We start from the raw sequence: 19947 nt of genomic DNA, 5'->3' as shown, positions 1-19947 counted from the left end.
ATTGGGGAGTGAATCAGCAGACGAAAGATCTGTCTTTCCTCCTCTGTAAATCTTACTTCCCAGATAAAAATAAATAAATTTAAAAAATCAGAATTTAGTGAAATGATGCTCAGAGTTCATCATCTTTAGAAACCACAAATTTTGCTAATAATGTTGTTTGATGACAGGCAGCGATGAGATCCATTGTGGAGCTGCCCCTTGGAATTCAAACTTCAATTGCAACTGCAAATCCTAAGTGCAGTTAACTTGTACCTACTGCCTTTTCTCACCCTTTTGTTTGGGAGAGAATATTTTGAGAGCATATCAAGGTGTCCTGTCCACATCTGCTTGAAAATTACATCTAATCTGTGGGTTGACTCTTCAGAGCTACCACCCAAGACCTAAGTGGATGGCAGAAGAGGTCGATTTCTCCTCTGAATTCTAAGCACTGCAGTCCAGGTAGTGTGCTGAATCAGGCAGTTCTGTCATCTGCTGAGTGAGAAAGGCCACTGGTTCTGCATGTTTGAGTACCTGACAAGTCAGCATCGAGTCAGGGCCAGTAGGACCTTAACAGATATTTCTCTAGCATGAAGCTGAACCAAACTCTGAATTCAAATATTCTATCTCATCAAATGAAATCTGTGGTAGGACTAGCCTGATGTGTTTTAAGTTGATGAATGTTATCTTATTCTCTACTACATCCACCATTCCCTTAAAAACTCCATTTCAAAGTCTGTTACTGTTTTCAGTTATTGCTGTAGCACGGTACTCATAATGGTTTTATCTTCCAAGCTTCAAATTTTCCTTAGTCTTCCTGGTAAGTGTTTAGGATGCTATAAGTACCTTGGTTCGAACATATGTGAATGGGTCAACATACAATGTATGTTTGCAGTGGTAGTTGTCCCATTGGAATCTTGCAGGGCAGAGATTTAATGAGTAGGCCTTGTTTGCCAGTTATGTATCCTGTAAAAATCAATACATTTGAAATGTGGGTCCTAGAAAAGGAAAAATAAAAGATGCATTCCCTGGTTTCTCCAAGAATCGATATGTAAACCAAATCACATAGAGTTCTGTGTTGTATTATTGAACATGTGTGCCAACTCAGGCTTGACACCCAGGAGGCCTCAGTAGGTGGTGAAATAGGTTGACCAGTACTCCTTGTCCCTCTTCCTGTCCTCCTGGACTACTGTGTCAGAGTACATGTTTACACGGATGTCAAGGAGATAGCAAGACCAACCCATTTACTGATTACATGTGGTTAAGATTCATGAAAGGAGATGAAATCCTGATGAGTCAGAAATTTCTTCACTCCTGCTTTGAGAAGCACACATACTGGGAACTGAAAATGCTGGTGGCTTTAACAGTATTTCCCAAATACTTTCCATGGAAAGGGATCATTTTCAAGGTTTCTGACAAGGGGCACTGGACAACAAGATCGAAGCTGCTTGCTGTGAAGGAGTTTGAGGAAAAGTGTGGAGAATTGAAACATATGCTGTTATTTGCAGAACATAAATGCAAAATATGCCCTGGGGAACTCAGGCGTACAGCAAGCAAAGCACAGAAATGTGTTTTGCTTTATCCTATCCACTCCAAATTGTTTATTGGGTGCCTAGCAATGATTTCTCGAAGCCTTCTCTACACTCTGCAAATCATTTTTTATGTAAAATATGAAATAAGAAACTCAGACAAGTAGTTCTGTCATGTCAAATTAAAGGCTGTCAGAGTAGCAGGTGGAATTCGAGGTAAGCATATTTTATCATAATCAGAGATAATGAGTGAATGGCATATTGGAGATGAATATTCCTTTAAGGGACCCTAAGCATAAAAGCTTCCTGCCGTGCCTCTCATTTTTCGTAATATATAACTTACCCCCAGCAGTGCTACCTCTCATGACCCTTGCTGCTGTATCAGTCTATCATTTTTAGTCTCAACATACAAATTACACATTTAAGTAGATTGAGGGAAACGTGTTTGAAAGATAGTACAATTTGTGACTGAGACAGAGGGAGAGAAAACACTTTAAAGCTCCAGTGATCCTGTAGATTCAAGTTGAGTGGAGAAGTATTATGAGTAATATTTCAATCTAGATAGCAGGGAGTTAAGCCAGGATGAAAGAGATGTGATCTGCTCCACTAGCAGTTTCCCAGGCATCTTGAAATGTATTTCTTCTGCTCCCATCTGGAGTAACGTAGCCAGGCTGCTGGGGTGATGTCCAGAAGATGTGTGGGCTCAGAGCCTACCTTTGTTCACTAAGAATGTCAAATCCTATTCATGTGTTCATGATCACATGCATGTCATGTTCCTACTTTGTCCCAGACATGACTGATGTCAAATGACATCACTGCTTGATGGCAGTCTCCTGAAAAAGAAGAAAGAAGAGCTACATGTCTCTGTCATCATCACAGCCTGGGGAGTTCCAAACAGAAGCAACAAAGAGAAGGTGCACAGACAAAATTCTAGGGTCTGTGTGCATTCAGGTGGAGATCTAAACATACTGGATATTCTCCGTATTGCTATGTATTATGTGTGCTCAGCAACAGGGAAGTGTCTGATGGAGGCCATTTTATTTGGCAATGCAATTAAGGAAGAATAGATAATGTGAGGAGGAGCCCGATTGGTGTCCCCTAAGTGTGACAATTATGGTTATCCTAATTTGGGACTTAAGGTCTGAACTATAAATATATCCTCTTGTAGAGAAGCAGAGAAGCTGTAAACAAATTGAAATGTGCCTCACTCTTAGTGCTTGTGAGAGATACTGATGATAAGTAGCATGTAACTGAATAATGCTGATAAATTTGAATCACAAGCAACTGATTTCACAGTGATTTTTGCTTGGCTTCACTCTATATCTGCTAACAGACCCGATGAAGTTTTATCAGCAAAGCCTGCATCTCTGAATTTGAATTATCAGCAACCTAAAAGCTTGCCGTGTGATTACATTACCTCTCATGAAAGGAAAGGAGTGAGGGCGGCAATATTCAAAGAATAGGAGATGCATAGAGATTTTATTTTGTAAAGACTTGTTTCTTCGTTTCTTTCTGTAAATGAACATCTGCATTAAATAAAATCCCTGACATCTCTAGACTGTTGACCAAAGGGAAATCTTTTCTCTGCAGCATTGAAGATCACAGCTGAAGCATTTATAATGCAGTACAAGGTGGCTTCCTGGATCTGGCCGCCCACCGTATGTGATTTCACTGAAATACAGACACCAGGTTTTTGTTTTTGTCATTGACATGTATATGGTGAAGGCACTTGTAGTTTTAACCATTCCTAATTTCTGTGTGCACTTTTAAGACTTTCCTGGTTTTATAATGACCTGAACGTTTCCTAAGCTTATCAGATAATCTTACATACTCTGTTTTTCTTAAGATGTGGTTATATATCGTACACTATCCTCGGTTTGCTTCCAAGTACACAATTTGTCAATTTCAGGTTCTAGCATAGTGTGAGATAGCTCGCCCATCATTCTAGGTTAACTTTTTAAAGCAGTGGATAGAGACATGATAGACAAATTGGGGAAGTGCATGGAAAAATGGAAATTTATTGGGGTATAAAAATTCAGAATTCACAAATGTAAGCAGTCTTCAAGGAGTTCACAGGAAAATGTGTATTATAAAAAACCTAGTTAGTTTGTACCCAACTAAACTTCTAGTTCCATTTTTCTGTGAATGTTCTTAAGTACCCTGATATAGCATCAGTCATGTTTTCAGATTTGTTTCCAATCTTTCAAGAAAATAACAACTCTGGTACCCAGTTGAACAATATGCTTCCTTTACAAAGCAGTGTTTCTCCACATAGCCTGAACATTGCGCAATTGGAATTTCAGAGATTGTAAGAAAATCCTTTCATGTGACCATCTGTTAGGTTCACAAGTGAGAGACATAAGATAATGGGAGAATCTGTGAATAACCTCTTGGGTTTTTCTGTTTTAGGTGTGAGTTTACTCATACCACATGGTGCCATTCCAGAGGAGAATTCTTGGGAGATTTATATGTCCATCAACCAAGGCGAACCCAGGTGAGAGACCAAGAAAGGTGATACACTAATGGCCTCCTAGCTATGGATCTTGTGCAAGAAATCTGAAATTTTTAAGATAATGAACTGTGCAAGTGTGTAGGTGAGCTCATACCCATTGCAAAACTCTTGGTTGGAAGGAAAACATGTACGCTCTCCACCCCCATTTTTAAATCATTGGCTTCTAAACAAGAGACAGCAAATAGAGAAGGGCACATTGTTTGGCAGGTTTTACTCTGAGCATTTTCCTGAACACTGACTCACTTAGTCTTCCTCCTGACCGCCCCCCTGAAAAAATTATCCCTGGAGCAGTCTTTGGTTCTAAGCATTATGCAGCTCATATCATGACTGACTCACGGCTTTTAAGACTTTTGTTTTTCAATGTAAGAGACAGAGAAAACACTTCCAAACATTGGATCACTCCCCAGATAGCCACCAGAGCCAGGAGAGGGAGGGGCTGATAGTGTAAGCTGGAACTCAATCCAAACCTCCCATGTCTGTGGCAGGAGTTTGGAGTCAGGAGTGGAACCCATGCACTCTGATGCTAGCTACAGATGTCTTCACCCCCACCCCTCACAACCTTTTTAAGGTCAATGGAAGACTGGCTAGATACTGGCTGAGAGGCAATTTCTTCTTCTCTATGTAAAAATATGGCATGGATTTCCATAGCTTTCAGGTCTGACAAATTTCAGCAGCATTAAATTCAATTACAGGAACAAACACAAATCTTGTCACATACTCCTTTAATGAAAGTAGTTGGTTATTTTCTTAGTGCAGCCATAATATTTGTGGAAATGTTGCCTTCCTCCACACAAGATAAAACCCAGCTCCTCTTTAGAAAGCAATTTCTCTCATAAACTGGATATATATACCCCTGGTGTTTTTAGCCATAACATCTTGGTTAGTTTAGAATAGATTTTTCTGTAGTTAGTGAGGAATACATGAAAGAAAACCACTGGAAGGAAAAACAGCCAGAAAAACAGATGGTTTCCACAGATTTTGATAGCGATTTCCATGACAGGATTTGTTAGTGCCCAGTGGTGTTCGCTGTGTGCTGCACAGGGGGTGACAGGAATGGAGAAAAAGTTGTGCCAGTTGTTGTGAGGCTCGTGGATCACGCAGTGTAAGCTGGATGACACTGACCTCTAATATTCTTTACTGCTTATTCCTGGGAAGGAGCTTCTATGCAAAGAGTGCTACTTAGCAGTTGGGGGAGACTTGGGCTCTGGCAGAGTTGTAGGCGTTAATGAAAAATCTTCAGTAAATCACGTGTCTAGACCTAATAGCTGCGTGCCCTGTGGTATCTCATCTCCTCTCTCTCTCCCTCTCCCATTTCTCTCTCCCTCCCTCTCTCTTTGGTTACTTAAGAAACCATACCTATTTGAAATTAAAGTTATGGTCAGTTATAGCTATGCTTTGAAATACATGATCCTGCAAAAATATCTAGTACAGTAATAGCCAAAGGGGATTGATTCCAGGACACCTCAGGTAGCAAACGGTGCAGATGCTCGGGTCCCTTCTGTGAGACAGCATGGTGTGTGTGCTTGTCCACACACACTCCTGTGTGCAGTATCTCTAGATTACTAGTAATACCTGAGGTGATGACAACAGTAAGCTATATTATTTAGGCAATGGGTCTGTACATGTTCAGTAGAGACAATTTTATTTTTCAACTGTTTTCACTTGGAATTGGTTGAATCCTCTGAGGAATACGGATACAAATGGGGACTGTGTAAGGTAGAACTGAGTCCAGCTTCCTTGAGTGACGGTCTCCTGGCCACCCTCCCACCCAACTTCCTCGTCCACTTTCCTACATGATGATTGATCCACAGAACATATATTCACCCCCATCCCCAGTGTCCTCCACCTCATTACATGAGAACCAACCTAGGGCAATTTCACATTTTCCAAGGAAACTCATTTACAACTTCCCTCAATCCATGCGTATTTATCTTGAGGCTACCTCTTAAGAAGTGGGCGCCAAAAGGCATTGTGCATGGAGGAACTCACAAAATGGCTCAAAAACATCAGGGAAGAGTGATTATTCAGTACATCCTGATGTTTTAAGTAAGAGAAATATCTCAGATTTAGCCAGATCTCAAGGATTGCTCGACCTGCCCTGTGCCACTTTAACCTTGTAAACTCTACCTTCACCAATTCCATGTATCTGGGAGCCCAAGGTGTAAGTTCATGACTGCTGTCAGGTAGGCAGACAGAAGTAGGAACAGCTTTTCCAACACTTCAGCTCCATGCGGTCGCATTTTCCCATTCTCGTGTGGGGAAAAAAATTACAGAAAGGGTGCTTTCCTGCTGAGGTTGCTGGAACTTTCTCAGGTCATCCTACAAGGGGACTTCAAAAAGCTCATGGAAAATAGAACTAAGACAAACTTATTTTGATGCCAAAAAATCAAATCTAAGCATTATTTTTTTCATAATGTACATTTTCATTGGACTCTTTTGAAGACTCCTCAATTATGCATGAAACTCAAAAACATATTTTCACCCAAAGAAGCTCATCTTTTAATGCTATTTCACACAAATTTTTTAAAATCCTTGTGTATCTGCAAAGAAAATGACCAATTCCTTGGTGAGAGACCATTTAGCTCTCTCTGCAGTCCTTGTTTTCTTTGCTTGGGCATCAAACTACTCACACAAGCACCAAAATCATGTTTCTCAACTTCCTTTTTTTGCTTTAAGCTGAAATGTATTTTCCCCCATCCCTGTCAAGAGGCTGTGCAGAACTGCATTTTCAGCTTTTAATCTCATGATTAATCAGGGAAAGGCCATTCTGTGATCTTTCCTTTATAATGTCACTTGAAAACCCATTTTCATTGTAAGATGTACACCTGCCATCCTTAACTGGTGCAAGGCAGAGAGCCCATTTGCCTCAGAGTCTCTGGAGCTGAAATGTGTCGCTCTGTTTCTTTCATCTTTGCTGCTGGGGTCACCACAGTCCCCTCCCCTTCGGTTCACAGGTGTGGAAATTAGATTTAGTGATTCTCCATCACCTCTATCTACAAAATAGAGTAGTAACTCCCATTGAAGTTAAATTCTGCTGCAGCTTCTCACCAGTAGTACAGCCCTGTTGCCTATTTTGAAGTTACATCTGTGTTCTAGCCAGGGGATGATTCAGTAGAATTGCAACTGATGTAATTAGTTCAAATTCGCCACCCGATTCCCAAGGGCATGGCTGTGTGGAATGAATCACAGACAGAAAATAAGGTCCTGTGTTCACTTACTCTCAGCTGGTTGAACCTTTTTTGTGTGTTGCTAAGTTGTGGGTGAGGTTGGTTCTGGGAATCTGACAGGTGCTCTGTCGGTGTTAGGAGATTCCACTTGTCTTGTTGCTGAGTGTCCAAGAGGATACTGGGTACTTCAACAAACAAACAAACAAAAACATGTTACAGTAATGTGTAGCAGTCAGCAACACAATAGAGAGACTACAGTTGGCATTCACCTGTTACACACCTTACGAGGAACTAGAGAGGACTCACTTTCTCTTCAACATCTCTGTTGACATTTTCAGATTTGCGGAACTGTTCATAACCTTCCAATAGTCTGACTTTGAGTTACCTTAGGAAACTATCTGGCTTCTGATGCTTAGGGAACTCTGCTGAGTTTTTGTACAGAAGTAATTCTATCTTTTCCTAAAAATGTTTGAAGTATAAGTTGATTTCATGCAGAAAGTTTGAAATCCATGCATAGTGTTTTCATAATGCCCGTTTGCCATAAACCCTTTGAAGAACTCTTATGCGTGGGTTTCAAAAAAAAAATTGGTGGCAGCAGAATAAGCTTATTTTTAGTTCAATTTCTTGTGATCTATTTGAAATAACCACAGGTGGGTTCAGTGGTATACTGAAAACTGTCTTTGAGTCCTTAGGAGAGGGATGATTACGTATATGTCTTAGGATAAACCGCTGAGATACTTTTCCAAACATTTGACTCAGTCAATCTGTAATGTTTTTAATTAAGTAATTTGAAAGGCAGAGAGACCCAGAGTTCTTATCCACTACTTCATACCTCAAATGTGTACTGGGACTGGGCGGGGCTACAGCTGGGATCCAGAACTCCATCTCCTATAATGTCCAAGGTCGCACATGAGTAGACAGTTGGAATTAGGACTTGAGCCAGGAGTCAAACCCACGCAATCCAATGTGGACTGCAAGTATCCCAAACCACAGTTCACTGCTGTGTCAAATGCCTGCCCTCCCTTAAGGATTTGAGGAAATGGGTTTGCACCAATGTTAGAGATGAGCATTAAAGATCAGGAGAGGGCTGCGAAATTAAGCTTTGTCCCACTTTCTGACACCTGGTTCAATCCTTGCCACATGGGGGACAAACCAACAAATAGAAGATCTCTTTGGTTTTTTTGCCTCTCTGCCACACTGCCTTTCAAATACATTTTATAAAAGAATAAGTTGAGTTGTTTTAATAACTACAGGTTACTGAAAAGCTTTCTAATCAAAATGAAGTCTATTCCAAGTGCTCAGCTACCATGGGCAGTTTATTGTTATTACTAGAAGAGCCAAACCCCGTTGCTATCCTAATAGATTAAGCCTCATGAGAAAACTCAGTTACTTAGAAGAATGATGACGTTGCAATGTAGGACATGTGGTGACAAAGATGTATAAATATTGCCTGGAGTAAAAGAACCCATTTTGAAGGTTCAGGAAAGGTTTAGAGAAGTGACAATTAGCTTATAACATGCAAGAGAATTTTAAAAGTCAGTCTATGGGAATAGTGTGTGCAAAAAACAATAATGTTACATATTTTGAGGGGAAGAAAGACCAGGAATGAGTCTGAAAATATCAGAACTATATTATGTAGTTTTGCTGATTGCCTCGGAGGAGTCTGACATTATCTGTTGGGCAGGGATTAATGAAAGTATGATTTGGAAGACATGTCTATACTCACCTTAGATTATTAGCTTCTGCCTCCTCTCCATTGCCACTGTCTGAGTCCTCATTATACACGCTTCCTCCTTGGGAATCATGTGAAGATATCTCGGATTTTACTTGGCATAATTATTAATAGTATTTCTTCTTCTATGTCTCAAATGAATCTCCATTTGGACAATAATTTATGTTCACTCTACTTTGAGTGTCCTTGCTTTCAGAATATGTTAGTCATTCTTTAATCCCATCACTGATAGTATAGGGAAGTATTGAGAGATAGTTGGAGGAAAACTTGTCAAGAGCTTTCTCTCTCTCTCCATCTCTCCCTCCCTCCTTCTGTGTGTGTAACATGAGGTCAAGGTGATGAGGGAGTAGAAGGTAATTCTCAGAGCTCTGGCTTGGGGAGCAATGATTAATTAGTAGAGAAAGACTTACCAGCTGAAGGTCAGTGGAGTGTTTGATAATAGTTGCTCTGGAAACAACTTTGGATATCTTTTCAGGGATTAAACACAGTTCTTTCACTTAGAAGAAAAAGTTTGGGATACAATGGGTAATAAATAAGAGGAAAAAGTAATATTTATAACCAAGAGCAAGAAGCAGCTGGAGGATCAAACTCCTACGTAAAGCTTTTGGTCTGAGCGTGTAGCAGGAGTTTTGCTCTCCAGTGAGACACCAAGAATCTGGGCTTTGACTGGGCCAACCAGCTTTGCTGAAAGTAAAATCTGCTTTGGTTTAACAACTTCTACTTTACCAAGTAAGATCTTGCCAGCCCTGGGGCTCATTGGACTGTTAGCAGACATACCTTTTCAGAAAATGTACAACCACACACCTTGGCATTGATGACCTGGTGGAGTGAGGAGAAACAGGGATTCAGATAAGTTTGGCTCCCATCCCCATCGTCAACAGCCCATATGACCTTGAACAAATCTTTCTGTGTGTTTTAGCATCTACAAATGGTAATGTATTATTAATTGTGTGCCAAAAATTTCATGAGGACAAAATTACTTTGTAGCTAAGAAGTTCAGGGCAAGCTGCCAAATGGAACTTAAATGCTATAAATATATAGCTTAAAAATCCTTATTTTTTTTTTAATTTCACAGATAACAGATATTTTCAGATGTGCCTTGGCATTTGATTTAAACTGTGTTCCAGTGATGCAGGGTTCTCCCCCTTCTACTACATCTACAGGCTCAAAAGAATTATTAATTCAATCACAGCAAGCCTGTTTACAGTTCCCTTTAAAATCCAAGGCCTTAGGAAGATAAAAAGAACATCCTGTCTCACTTCCTCTGATCCAACCTTCAGTGTACGTTGTTAACTGTGAACAATGGACTCTAGGTAGGCTGGTGTTCGGGGTATTTAGGACTACCTTGGTCAGGCCTTGGTGCTGTCAACTTGGCCAGGATTTTCCGTCTAGTGATGGAGGTGAAAGAATAGTGTGTGTTTATCACTGTGTCTGTCCCATGGTCAGTGGTGGTGCCAAATGATGTCTTAAGTCAGTTTTAGAGATTTTTTTCTGTAAGAATCAAACTGGTGGCACATGCCTACCCCTTCTAACAGATTTGGTGCTAATTAGCCATACAGCAGGTACAGGGAATGGTGAAGAGAAGTACTTCCCATATAATAAAAAGAGGGATTCCTTTAGCTTAATGCAGGGGAGTCGATTGCTGCTAGTTGAGAAATGCATTAATTCTTTCAGGCTAGGAGTGTCATGCAGTGTAATACAAGGGGAAATTTATCAAAGGGTGTCTTAATGGCCTAGAAGGGTAAATGTACCTTTCATGGAAGATTGTACTCTTTTTCCCCCGTGAAATCACAATGATTTCTGCACAAAGTCATTTAAGCTAGAATAGAATGCCATCGCTCCCTGCCACCCCAAAGTAAGAGGAAATAGTAAAAAGAGAAAGGGAGGACCAAGAATTCTTTTACAGAGTCCTTTTAAATACTGCCTTTTGCACTGAGAATTAGGCCATGCCAAACTCTGACTGTCCTTCTGATCACCCCCTTGGTCCACAAGCATTCACACAGGAATAAGAATGATCATCTTAAAACATCCACGGAAAGTCCATGTGAGCTCACAATAGGAAGTGATGAATGTAGTCCAGAAGAGTCTTTAATTAAGATTCCCTAGACTAGTTAACAATGACTGCGACTATTGTTAATTGATCTGACAGAAGCCATCCCTTCATTCCATCAGGGAAAAGTCACTGGCCCATGGGATGAACTGCATGTTGAAAAGAAATACCCAACCTGTAATTATTTTTATTTGTACATGCCATTGCTTTTATGTCCCAAGTTAGATTAGAAATAATCTGTCCTAGTAAGATTGTTTATATATTTCAACCTTTCTGCTTCACTTGGTTACAACCTCATAACCATACCAAAAGAAGGTATCAGTCCACATGGAGGTTGTTTCCAGCTCTGCCTCCCCTCACTCCCACTTCTTTTTTTCTCCTATTTAGTCATTTATTTTAATGAGTTACAGAGGTGATCTTCCACCTGCTGGTTCACTCCCAAGATGGTTGAAACAGCCAGCACTGGGGCAGGCTGAAGCCAGAAGCCAGAGTTGCCACCAGTCTCACTCAGGAGGCAGGAGCTCAAACACTTAAGCCATCTCCTGATGCTTTTTCTAGGCCAGTATCAGGGAACTGGACCAGAGGTGGAGCAGTTGGGACATGAAGCAGTGCCCATACTAGCATGCCAGCATTACAGATACTACTGACCACACCATAACAGCAATCCCTGCTATCATCCTTTCTAAGACAATCTGCACCCTCCTTTAAAACCTGAAAAGCCAGGGCCACTTTCGTGGCCAGCAAATGAAACAGCTACTTGTAATGCCTGCATCCCGTATGAGCGTATCTTTAACTCCTGGCTGCTCTGCTTCTAATCCAACTCACTGCTAATGTGCCTACTGAAGCAACAGCAGCAGATTGTCCAAGTCCTTGGGCTCCTGCCAACTCACATGGGAGATACAGATAGAGCTCCAGGTTCCTGAGTTTGTTGCAACTTTTTGGAGAGTGAATCAATAGGTTGAAGATCTCAATCTCCCTCACTCTTGCTCTCAGTTTTCTTTTAAATAATCAAAGACAGCAGCAGAGAGGTACCTAGTCATGAAAACTCCATAATAAGCTAAAAAATGACATCCGAAAGAGGTCCATAACCCATGCATTTACAGTTTCCCGTGGAAAAAGAGACCTTGTAGGTGCGAACAAGGCTTAAGATCCTAAAAGCAGAAATTATCCTGAATTAGGTAAGATTCAGGAGTGTCAGGCTTGAAAGATGGGTTTGGTTGGGAGACATCATGTTGGCTTGAAGGGAGACAGAACCTGCAGCTGTGAAATACAGGCAGTCTTGAGAAGCTGAAAAGGGCAAAGGAGTGGCGAGGAGAAGTACAGCCCAGCTGACCTTTCCTTCTAGCTCTGAGATACCCCAGCTCAGAGACGGAAGCCAACAAGTCCCAACTTCTGTGGTGATCACTCCAGGTGCTTCCCATCTCTGCTTTCCCAAGGCTTTTGCCAATGTCTCTTCCATACACTGTAAGTTCTCATGCCAAAACTGAACTGGAACCTCCCATCTTTGGAGAATACATGCCAAAGAGAATATTCTTTGTTCCTTCCCCTGCCCATCCTACTGCCACCACTTATAAAGCAGTGGATTTTATTCCCAGCTGTGCCTCAAAGTGAATATCGAACAAGCCACTCTATCCTGTGCTGTGCAAGCGTGAAGTGACTCTAGGAGATAGGATTTAGATTTCTTTCAGAAAAAGCTGTTCTCCCCATTGAAATGTGAATGAATAAGCAGCTGAGCAGATAACAAAAAATGTCACATCAGCCCGATGCCTAGATCCCATATTCTCTTCTGCACTCACTTTCTGAGAGAGCCATCATTTCCCTTCTGAAAAACAAGTCCAATACTGCATGCAAGATGAGACTTAAATTGTGTCTAGGAACTGGTGGTTTACACTTTACACAAGATTTGTGATCCCTTTAGTATATTAATTGATAAACACCCTATGAATGTGTGTGTAAACTAAAGCCGGTTAACATATGCAAGCAGCTTAATGTCTCAGTATGGTGTTGCTCAAATTTCAGCAAATTCAGAACCTCCCAGCACTGTGTATGCCAGTCCTCTCCCTGCCCCAACCCCTTGGCACCATCTCTGCTTTCTGTGATCCTATTTTTGATAGGGTGATCCAGATCTTTAAACCCGCTGATAGTCATGCCATATGTGTGTCTCTCTGCAGTGAACTGCACTTGTTGCCTGTTGTAATCCAGTGTTCTAACTGTTCCATTCCCTGCCCCAGTGAGGAGAATATAATGACTTGATGTACTATCACATTATTGCTACTTGCTGCTAATCAATACTCCCTCACCCCCCAATCTGACATCTCTGCTTATTAATACATGTGATACATAGAGAAAGGAGATGTGCCAACAGTCCCTGAACATTGAACTTTCCATCTCTGTATCATCTATATCAAGAACTTCAGAGTCAGTATTTATGCTTGGCTGACATCCATATTCTATTTGGGAAGGCTATTCTGTTCTGCCTAGACCTCCAAGCCTCTACTGCAGAGTATTACTTGGGACGTTTTCTTAAGAACTACACAACTTTCTCAAACACTAGTGTCAAGGTTGTATTTCAGGTAAGGGATACAAGGAAAAAAGTGCTGCTTCCTGGACCTTATCCCAGAAACACCAGCCAAAGCCCAGGAATGTTGTGTTAAATAAGCTGTCCTTGCCATTCAGACCGACATTGCAACTTTAGAGCCACTTACAGAAAAGAGGAGTGTGTGTGACAGAGATTCTGTTCACGTTCACCCTGGTTTTTCCATTTTTATCCTCATTCCCTAGTCTCTCTTACAGTCTGTCTTCTGAAACCATATATATATAATATATAATATATTATATATATAAATATATAATATATTATATATATAAATATATAATATATTATATATATATAAAAATATATAATATATTTTATATATATATATATATATATATATATATATATATATATATATATAAAATCAGTTACCAGAATTAAAATCAGTAGGACACATACACCCAGTGTGGTGTGGAGACTGACTAGGGTAAAGCCTGATTTAAACATCCCAAGGTGAGCATGGTGTTGTCCTGGGTTAAGTCACTGCCAAGCATGCCTGTCTCCCATATTGAGTCGCTTGTTCTAGACCCAGATACTCTTTACAAATCAGTTCCTGGCTCACGTACCTAGGAAACAGCAGATGTTCACTCAAGGACTTGAGTCTCTGTTACCCACTTGGGAGACCCAGATAGAGTTCCTGAACCCCTTTTTTTTTTTGGCCCAACCCAGCCTGGCTATTGCAACCGCTCGAGAAGTGAGCCAGTGGATAAGATCAATGAATAAATCTCTCTCAAATACATTAATACATTTTAAAGGGGGTGATAGGACTGGGGGAGCTCAGCTGTCCTAGAAATTCTACAAAGTAATTTTCTCAAGGTTTATCAGATTTTTGGGCAGAAGGAGGCAAGTGTCCGATTCAAAGAAAGCAACAGAAATAGTTAATCCTGAAAGTTTGGTTTCTTTCCACAGCAATGTAAACACGCTAAGTCAAAATAAGAAAATTTTAATGAAAGGAAAAAAAAAAACAGTAACACTTAAAACTCTGTTTTGTTAAAGAACTGTAGGAGGCTGGATCTACCTCATATTCTGAGCTTTTATTTTAAGACTACAGCTTTCATCTACCTGCCTTTTATGTCTATTCTATTAAAATATGACTTAATTATATATTGACTCCAGGCCTGATATAGCAAAGCTATCATTACTCTCCTGCCTGGGCCCCAGAATGAAACTGAGTGAAGGTGATCAAACCTGCATTAATCTATAACACAGACCATCAGGAGCAAAGGAGGGAATGGTAATTACCCAGCGTCCCACTGCAGACAACAGCAACAATGAAAAACCTCATCTCGAAACCTGAAACGTGTTGTTGTGCTGGAAGAAAATGACATGTTCCAAGCCTACCATCAGGTCAAGAAATATTGAGTGCAAAAAGGCAAAATGCACAAGGAGACAGCCCCAGGCTGCCAAGGTTAGCAGTTGCTGCCTTGGGCTGCCCTGCTTCAGCCTGACCCTCTATGTCCCTTGCTGCATAGACAGGCACTGTGGATCATCAGTCAGTGGCCATGTGATGTGCTTTGCACCCTCAGTGGCAGCAGCTCCACCTTCAGTGGTCAGTGGCCCTACAAATTGCACTGTAAAACTGCTTTAAAAAATCCCCCAGGGTCATCTTTATTTCATCTAAATTTTTATTGAGAGAGCTCACTCCCCAATGACTTCAACAGTCAGGAATGGGTCAGTCTATAGCCAGAATACTGGAAAGCCCTCTGGATCTCCCAAATGGATTGCAGGAAACCAAGTCTTTTAGCCATCACCTGGGGTTTGTCCAGACGCACTGGCAGGAGTAGCCAGGATTTCAACTGGATCTCATATGGAATGACAGTGTTGCCGTCCACAGCTTAACTTGCTGTGCCTAAATTCTAGCCCACTTCTTTTATTTGACACAATTTTATACTAAAGGAAATGTTGTACAAATAACATAAAGCATTCTCAGCCATCCTAAGCAATGTTACTGTTTTACTATATCTTCTGTATTTTTTTCCTATTTGTGAGTATTGGCATGTAAACAAGTGAATAGAGTTTGTTCAACCATGTGAACAAGATGTCCCTTTGTCCCAGTTAACTTAGTGTATGTATTTTCCCAAATAGCAGATCCTCTTATATGATCACAGCAGAAAACTAACAAATTAGCACAGCTCAATCACGGTTACCTCAGCACAGGCATCCTTCTTGTTGACCTTTTGGCAGAGTCATGTTCCTTTTACGCAGATGAAAATTCCAGGTTCATTTTGTCTTGTTTCTTTGGTCCTTTACTCTGAAGCAGTTCATGAGTCTGTTTTGAGACCGTTTAAAAGTGCTCGTTAGGTGTTTCACAGAATGTCCTTCAGGCCATGGTTGGCTGATGTTTCTTTGCATGATTTGGGTGGTACACTGTGAAAGGAAACTCACAGTGATGTCAGCTTCTGTTTGCCAAGAAACTTTCAAAATTCAGGCTATCTGTTAAGGTTTTCCCTTGTTTTTGCCTTTTATAATGAGGAAACACCTTCTGGGGAGATACTTTGAGACCATGTAAATAATTCTGAGTTACTCTAAAAATTTTCACTCAAAACATTCACATTCGCTTATGATTCTTCCCTGTATCAATGCAATTGCCAAACAGTAATGCATCTATATTAACTGATTGCTAAGTGATAGACTTCTACATTTATAGCTGGTTTTCCATTGTAGGGAAGAGTTTTCTAATTCATTCATGTCAATGTTTTCTGCATTCTTATATTACTCAATAAATTATAAGCTAATTATAAGTCTGTACTACCAATATTTGATGCTGAAATAGAGTTGATCAGTAAAAATCCTTCAAGCTATTCCGTATGCCCTTATCAACAAATATTTTTTGAGTGCTTAAAATAAGCATCTGTCAAGCACTGAGAACCCAGTGATGCACACAACAGCAAAAAGAATCGAAGAATCATGACATTTACATTCTAGTTGTAGGAGACCAAACAAAAATAGTTAAGTAAATGGGTTAGCACATTAGGAAGCATTAAGCGCTGAGGAGAAAAAGCAAAGCAAAGATTACCTTTGGATATAGGGAATGTTGCAATTACCCAAGTGTGATCAGGGAAAACTGCATTAGGTGGAGTCATTTGAGCAAATATCTGAAGAGCTTAAAGGAACTAAATCCTGTTAATGGGGGTCAGGGGGAAGCAGCACCCTGCACAGCAGGGATAGCAGCAGTTCCTTGAGTAGGGACAACTGGCATTTTTAGCAAGATCACTCATGCTGCTGAGTTGGAGGACAGAGTGCAGTAGCAAGTACAGGAGCATGAGGTGAGTATCTTTGCCAAGGTGCATTCAGTTCCCATGATGCACATTGCTAAGGTTTTGAAATTTGTGGTCAAGTGGATCAATTAGCCATGTAAGAAAGCAGTATTCCTACATAAATAAAAGCTAGCTCTTTAAGTATTGATCTTTTTGGAGCCACACACAATATTCTAACTGTATGTAAGTATATCTCCTTATCCACTTGCTTTCTGTGGTTTCAGTTGCCTTCAGTCAATTTTGGTTTGAACATATTCAATGAAAAATCCCAGAAATAAATAAATCCTATGGTTTAAGTTTGTACAGTTCTCAGTAATGAGATGAAATCTCATCCAATTGCCTTCCATCCTGTCTGGAACATCAACTGATGCTTTGTCCAGGATGTCCACACTGTTACATGCAGTTGTCTGCTAGTGGTCTGTCAGATGCACTGTTGCCTCATCACAGTGATGGTTGAACAGACCTGATACACTAGTCTAACACTAAATCACAATCTCATTTCTAGGCTTTAAATCATCTTGCATCATCACAAAAAGGATGACTATAGTACAGAAAGGCATGTTGAGAAAGAAACCACATTTGTAAAAAAAAAAAAAAAAAAAAGAAACCACATTTGTGTAACATTCATGATGGTCATTTTTCTAGTAAATTTTATTGCTAATCTCTTGATGTGACTGGTTTATAAATCAATCTTTATGTCTGTACATGTAAGAAAAAGCATATCAGGATACTTCAAGAAATTCATGAAAATGGTCTTAAGTTATAAGTTTCTGTGTGCAAAAAAAAATGGAAAAACCTTGCATATTTTTAAAATAATGGTCATGTTGATAAATTTTTGGAGGACCCCTTAACGCATATGTAGGATTTGGTCCCCTCATTCATGGATCCTGACATCTAGTGGGAGTCCTCGATGGATGACTGTGTGTATGCACCCAGGTGCGTACAGATGGATAAATCTCAGAGAGAAAGTGCTCCATATCTTGTGAAATAAGGCTTTTTGCATTTGCAACAGTCACACTAGAGTTTATGGTACACTGAACTAATTCATATTACACTTCTGAAATCTCTGCTGTTACTGATTTTTAGATCGCAACAATTTTAGAAAAATGTGTCACCTACTTTTTCACAGCAGGGTTGGCAAGTCCTGCCTAGTCATGCATGATGAAACATGGAAAACACACGCATGCCATCTGTGCTTTCCTGACAAAGGCCCATGTTTGTCTACCCCTAACTGGAGCCTTCTATCCCCACCCCTCTAGCCTCAAATGTGTTGTTTCTGTATCTGTGACCCCTGCTGGGCTACGTTTTACCCACATCTCACCTTGGAATGTCACCAGAGCCAGACATCTCCTAATGGCATCAGAGAGGCGCAGTCTGCCTACAGAGGACAGAAAGCTGTGAGAAATAAACACATTTTGTTGTGTTCACTTTGATTGACTTCTTGGTGACCTTCTGCCATTAACACCTGCCTCCACAGGTGTGCAGAGGGCCTTAATTAATATTTGCCTGTCTCCCTGATTGCGACAGATAGAAGGTGGCAGAAAAGGGCAAATTATTATTATTAATCAGCAAAGAAACAGGGAGATTAAGCTCTCTCACCAGAGAGCGACCTACACCCACAGATTAATTTCATGGTATACAGATGAGTTGGAAATCTTGATTCACATGCTCTGCACTTACAGACATGCCCAGTGCCTGTTCCATTGCCGAGGTCCTATGCCAGTCTCTACCTGATACCCAGCTTCACAAGCACTGGCTCCGACTGCTCGTGCTGTGTAAGTTATAACTGGAAGAAATCTTGCTATTTTCCATGAGTGTGAGAGTTCATCTAATTAGTGAATTTCAGTTCATTTGGCATTAAATAATTCCCTAAATTCCCATATGTTTAAACAATATGTTCAACCAGGGGGATGATTCTCCGAAAGCAATTAAATAGTTCTTTTAGGAGCACTTGTCATCGGTCACTCATAAGCATCGCTGCCACTTCTGTCTGTGATGAATACAGGCAATAATTATGCAGAAAGCACTTAACCCTCTCTGATGGCCACTGGCAGGCGTCCACACACAGGCTGCCACTGTGTGCTGGTAACAACACATGTGGGGATGGCACAGCATTTTCCAACCTCAAGTACATCATTTGCAGCTCTTCAGAGGGAGCCTTTGCTGTTGCTCAGGCAGTGCTGTTCCAGTGCCTCTCCTCGTGCCTGCGCAGCGTGCAGGTACATACAGCCACACGTCTGCCTCACCCACGCTGCTTGACAAGGAAGAATCACCTCTGTGAAGGACCGGGCTTTGAGGCAGCTCCAGTGCTTCCAGGGCCAAGAGGGAAACTGGTGCTGGTCAGGTCTGTTTGAATATCCTGCATGGTGCAAGGTCCTGGCACTTGTCCAGCAGTAGATTACTGACATTGAGTTTGAGCGTGACTTGAGAGTGGGAGTCTCAGAATTTAAAAACCTGCTAGATGCACTCATGGAAACATTGCGGATGTGACACGGCAGGAAAATGGCATCGTTAGAAGTACATGCTTATGTTGCCTGAGTGTTGCTTCCTTCAATCTGGAGCAATGTATTCAAATGTCCACCTAGGTAATGTGAGTGAAAGCTTTGATACACGGAATAATTGTTCAGCTGTGAGTCCTAAATTATTTTCTCTTTGTTACAAGTGAAAAATCTACAAAAAAAGATCAGATGATTTCTTCATGAACACATATGCAGCTGAGGAAAAATAAGTAGATTTGTAAGTTCTTCTAAGTAATTGTTGTCCCAGCGAAACTACCCTGTCTATCTGAGGGGCAGAGATTGAAAAACTAGGAAAATGAGTCCTTCAGAGGGGTTTGGTTGTATATCACCTAAGTTTCACTTTCATGACTTGACATTTCCATTGTAAATGGTTCGTAATGTCGACAAGTCTGAACACATATTTGGATGGCACAAGTTTAAGCTTCAGCCTAAGAGAAGTGAAAGGTGGATAATCTGTGCATTTAAGCATGCACATTTGCAACTATCTACTGTGCTATCACTGTATAACCCGGGTATTTGTGCATTGGCAGAAAATGAATGCTTTCAAAGCCAGAATAGACACAGCCAATCTTTGGGTGTTTGAGGCATTGTTTTGTTCCATAATAATTT

General features: G+C 40.7%; 1 protein-coding gene across 1 annotated transcript in view; it reads left to right on the top strand.

Moving 5' to 3' along the window:
* The window catches only part of UNC5D (unc-5 netrin receptor D), a 543052-nt gene that overhangs the window by 479113 nt on the left and 43992 nt on the right, over nt 1-19947 (top strand). Inside the window, exon 11 of the mRNA XM_004592710.2 lies at nt 3915-3999. Coding sequence (XP_004592767.1) covers nt 3915-3999 — 85 coding nt within the window. The remainder of the gene's footprint in view (nt 1-3914; nt 4000-19947) is intronic.

The sequence above is a fragment of the Ochotona princeps genome, chromosome 11, assembly GCF_030435755.1.
Source record: "Ochotona princeps isolate mOchPri1 chromosome 11, mOchPri1.hap1, whole genome shotgun sequence".
NCBI classification, from domain to species: Eukaryota; Metazoa; Chordata; class Mammalia; order Lagomorpha; family Ochotonidae; genus Ochotona; species Ochotona princeps.
Note: the sequence above shows the minus strand (reverse complement) of the source record. Positions and strands in the feature narration are given on the sequence as shown.